General features: G+C 35.0%; 1 protein-coding gene across 1 annotated transcript in view; it reads right to left on the bottom strand.

Annotated features, from left to right (window-relative positions):
* Window positions 1–3,731, bottom strand: part of LOC101301206 — a 9,180-nt gene that overhangs the window by 3,356 nt on the left and 2,093 nt on the right. The window contains exon 6 of the mRNA XM_004300946.1: window positions 1,482–1,761. Coding sequence (XP_004300994.1) covers window positions 1,482–1,761 — 280 coding nt within the window. The remainder of the gene's footprint in view (window positions 1–1,481; window positions 1,762–3,731) is intronic.

Genomic DNA, 3,731 nt, shown 5'->3' with positions numbered 1-3,731 from the left:
ATTGACTACATTAAATGAATGATTGTGATTGGTCATTGACTATTGGTTCACTTGAACCTTGGTGCACTGAATAACTTTGCTATTAATACATGTCATAGTAGTTTTAGAGCATGAACTCTTGGTTTCGGCACATCTGATGTAGCACCAAAGAAATGAAAAATCTTGTTAATTTAAGAGCTAATGGGGCACTTGAATCTTTCATCCCCTATTTGAAAATTGTTGCTAAAAACAATAAAGGCCAAACAATATATCTTAGTTGACAATAATAACCACACTCTCCAAAAGTCCGAGCACTGCAAAACGAAATAACAGTCATAAATATGAGAAAGCAAAACTTACGTTGGTGAACAGTTAACAAAACAATATATTTATTAAATGACTTTCAATTCTTAATTTCACCACTAACCTAGGATCAATAAATAGTTATGATCTGGGCGCATCACCAACGTAACTGTCTATAACAAAAGATCGACAAGAGAGGTCATAAAAACCTCTAATGGTATGTGCTTAGTTCTAGATTCATTCGTTTTTGTTTTTATATACGGTTGCTAAGGAGATTTGAATATTGAGCAAACTTGCTCGCTTGCCCAACTCATTAAATACACGTGTGTGTTTGTACATATTTACCCGCACAAGAAATAATTAGTGCCCGGCCAAGCAATTTGTATGCGGATGTACATTTTGATATACAGTGATTAAAGATATTTGAATTTGAAAAAAAAAACATTATTATAATTTTGAAAAATAAAAATGACAAAACATGATTGCATTATTTTTTATATATTTGACACCGTGTTTAATAGTTTAGTGCGTCATATTGTCCGAATTTAACAAGCTGGGAGAAGAAGAGAGATGAAAACGTCAACATTTTTTTGTATTCGTGTTTTCCGGTTTAAAGATGAAGATACTTCAATTTTATTTTTTATATCCTGTAAAATAAGGAAAATACAGACATGAATAGTTTTCGTACGCCGCCTTACTTTGTTTTGTGAATTATTTTTCTTTTTATGAACTCCCACATAGTAATTGAATTTTCTTTCATGCACTCTTGCCGTAAATATTGCCATAAATATGTGTCAGAAAAGTTAGTTTCTAATGATTGATGAAAATTTCAAAAGCAAAGAGAGATAGACACTACTCGCATAGCTAAGGAAACATTTCTTCATTCTAAAGGAACAACATTGATCTTCATCTATCTATTGATCTGATATGGTCATATTGTTATATCGAGAGTGTAGAGATTGAGGTTGCTTACGTTGAAGTGCTTGAACTACGACGACATGAAATGTACACCATCGATTCTAATATTTTTTTTTTTTTGGCGAATAGAAGCACTTAACATTGAAACAAACCAAGGTTACAAGACCAGAACACTGGGTTCAAACAAAGAACATGACAAATAGAAACTAAACAGAGAGGGTGGGTAAGAACCCAAACCCAGATTACAATAACAATAACAGACACGACAAGAGGACTCAAACCAGGCGAGTCCAAACCATCCCGAGTCCCTCGCATCAGCAAGGAGGAAACCACAGTCGCAGCTCTTTGCTGACCATAGTAGATCGGCGCGTCTTTATGATGGCCGGAACAACCAAACAAACGATCTGACCAAATCCAATGCTCAGTAAAAGCTCCCATACCAGTTTCAAACAGAGAGAGCCCAACAAACAGATCTCCAGGTGCAAATTCAGATAATCGATCCCTCAAACCATCTCCGAATCGGAGAACATCTTCCGCCATAGATTCAACCATAGGAACTGGCTGAACACAAAGGTTGGTGAAATCCACAAAGGGATCAAAGAGACAGACACCCAAAGGGTGTACAGACTCTTGTAGCATCACCAGGTGCTTCACTAACGGGCAAACCCCGTTTTGATTTGAGCTCCAAGGAGCCGCATGGAAACCATAAAGATAGGTTTCGGCGGAAGGAAAGTGATATGGGCCGCTAGCCGAAAATAATTGGTTTGATAGGAAGAATATGGATAGATCTGGAGAAGAGTGGGTTGGGATCAACAGGGATAGATCGAGAAACAGACCCAAAGTAAAATTCATTGAAAGGGAAAAACCGAGTAGCCATGAGGAGAGGCATGCTACCTCAGATCGGAGATGAACTCCAAGGAAAACCGGCCAAATCGGCTGGTGGGTAAATCCTGAAAAGGATAGAATCCATACCAGGAGGATGGAGACAAAACCCAAGAGAAAAGGATGGAAATTTAAGCACTCTCAGGCCAAGATCCAGATCAAAATGATCTAGATCCGGCTTATTGGGAGTGGGGAGGGAGAGATGAGCAGTGTAGAGAGAAGGCAGAGAGAAAGTTTTAGAGAGAGAAAGTTTTTCCCACCATCGATTCTAATTAGTTCCTGATATCCCATCAAGAATAGTCCTCTTCCTCCTATCTTTTACTGCAATGCTAATCCATTGACCAAATTGAAGCTCATTTTTTCCAATTTGTCATAAAATAGATAAAATAGAAGCATCCATATTTTATCAATGAGAGTCCTCAGTTTACCCATAGAGAAAGTGATTGATCCAATCATCTCTCTAGCTAGCTCTCTGAATCTCTCAAAGTCACAAACATAGATAGCTCAGCTGTTATGTTCTCGATGAACTTGTTTAGAAGCAAAGTTGTTCACATGTATATATAAGGTTGTATGCCGTTATATTGTTTCTTGAAACTTAGACGAGGTTAAAGCTTAATGTGAACTGGATTCAACTTGAGACTTTAAATTAAATGGCCGCGTGAATTAACTGTCTATTTCTGCTACATGATTTATGTTTCATGCAAATTATGTGTCTGTTGTCTTTGCATCTGTTTCAGGTACGTAATAGTTATGAATTTCTTAAAATGTATCCGTTATTTGAGTGAGCTCAGTAGAAATGCATCCCTTATTTTAGTTTCGTTCTTCATAATTACAACTCATGAAAATTCTAACTTTTTTGTTGTTTCCTGAATTGTATATTTAACTCTTGAGAAATTTTATTCGCACACCTCCAAGTACTAGATACACATTTATTTTTTATACATCATAATTTTAGATTTTACATATAGGTTGAATTACCAAAAGAGACATTTATATCAAAAATAAGAAAACAATGTCAATTAAATAAACAAGTACACATATTGTTTCTCTCATTGCATGAAAGATTGCTCATTCATGACCGCTCACGATCCGTGTAGCTTGATATTTGATAGTGAATCATGGATTATCATATGAGAGGGATAATAACCTTTGATTTTTTTTTTTGTTAATTTGTTTTCAAAATAAATAACCATTTGTTTTCAAAATTTCAAAATAAATAACCATTTGTTGGATATAATCGTAGTACAAGAATATATCAATGAACTTACATGGAGAAACCATATGACCATGAAACTCAATACTCAGGTTGTAGTTTCCCCGTCAGACAGGTGAGATGGCAATCTTGATGAAAAAGCGGTTATGTTTTCTGTATAAAAAAAATATATATATTTTAAAAAAAGAAGATTGTTTAATTATATGGTTATTGTGGACAAGGATAATTTTTGAAAAATTTGGGGTTGTGTATCTTGCAAACCGTTAACGTGAAAAAAATAACATATAGTGTATTTAGTATTTAGCAATGTGTGAATAAATTTTTTTTAACTGTTATGGGATCACAAAACAAGAATAAAAGTTTTGTAACTACGCAATTGCACTAGCTTTGTTTCTATACAAATTTGAGGAGGACAGAAGAAATGTATTTGTTATTT

This window comes from Fragaria vesca, linkage group LG5 (genome assembly GCF_000184155.1).
Source record: "Fragaria vesca subsp. vesca linkage group LG5, FraVesHawaii_1.0, whole genome shotgun sequence".
Classification (NCBI taxonomy): domain Eukaryota; kingdom Viridiplantae; phylum Streptophyta; class Magnoliopsida; order Rosales; family Rosaceae; genus Fragaria; species Fragaria vesca.
The sequence above is the reverse complement of the archived record's forward strand: the minus strand, read 5'-3'. Positions and strand labels throughout refer to the sequence as shown.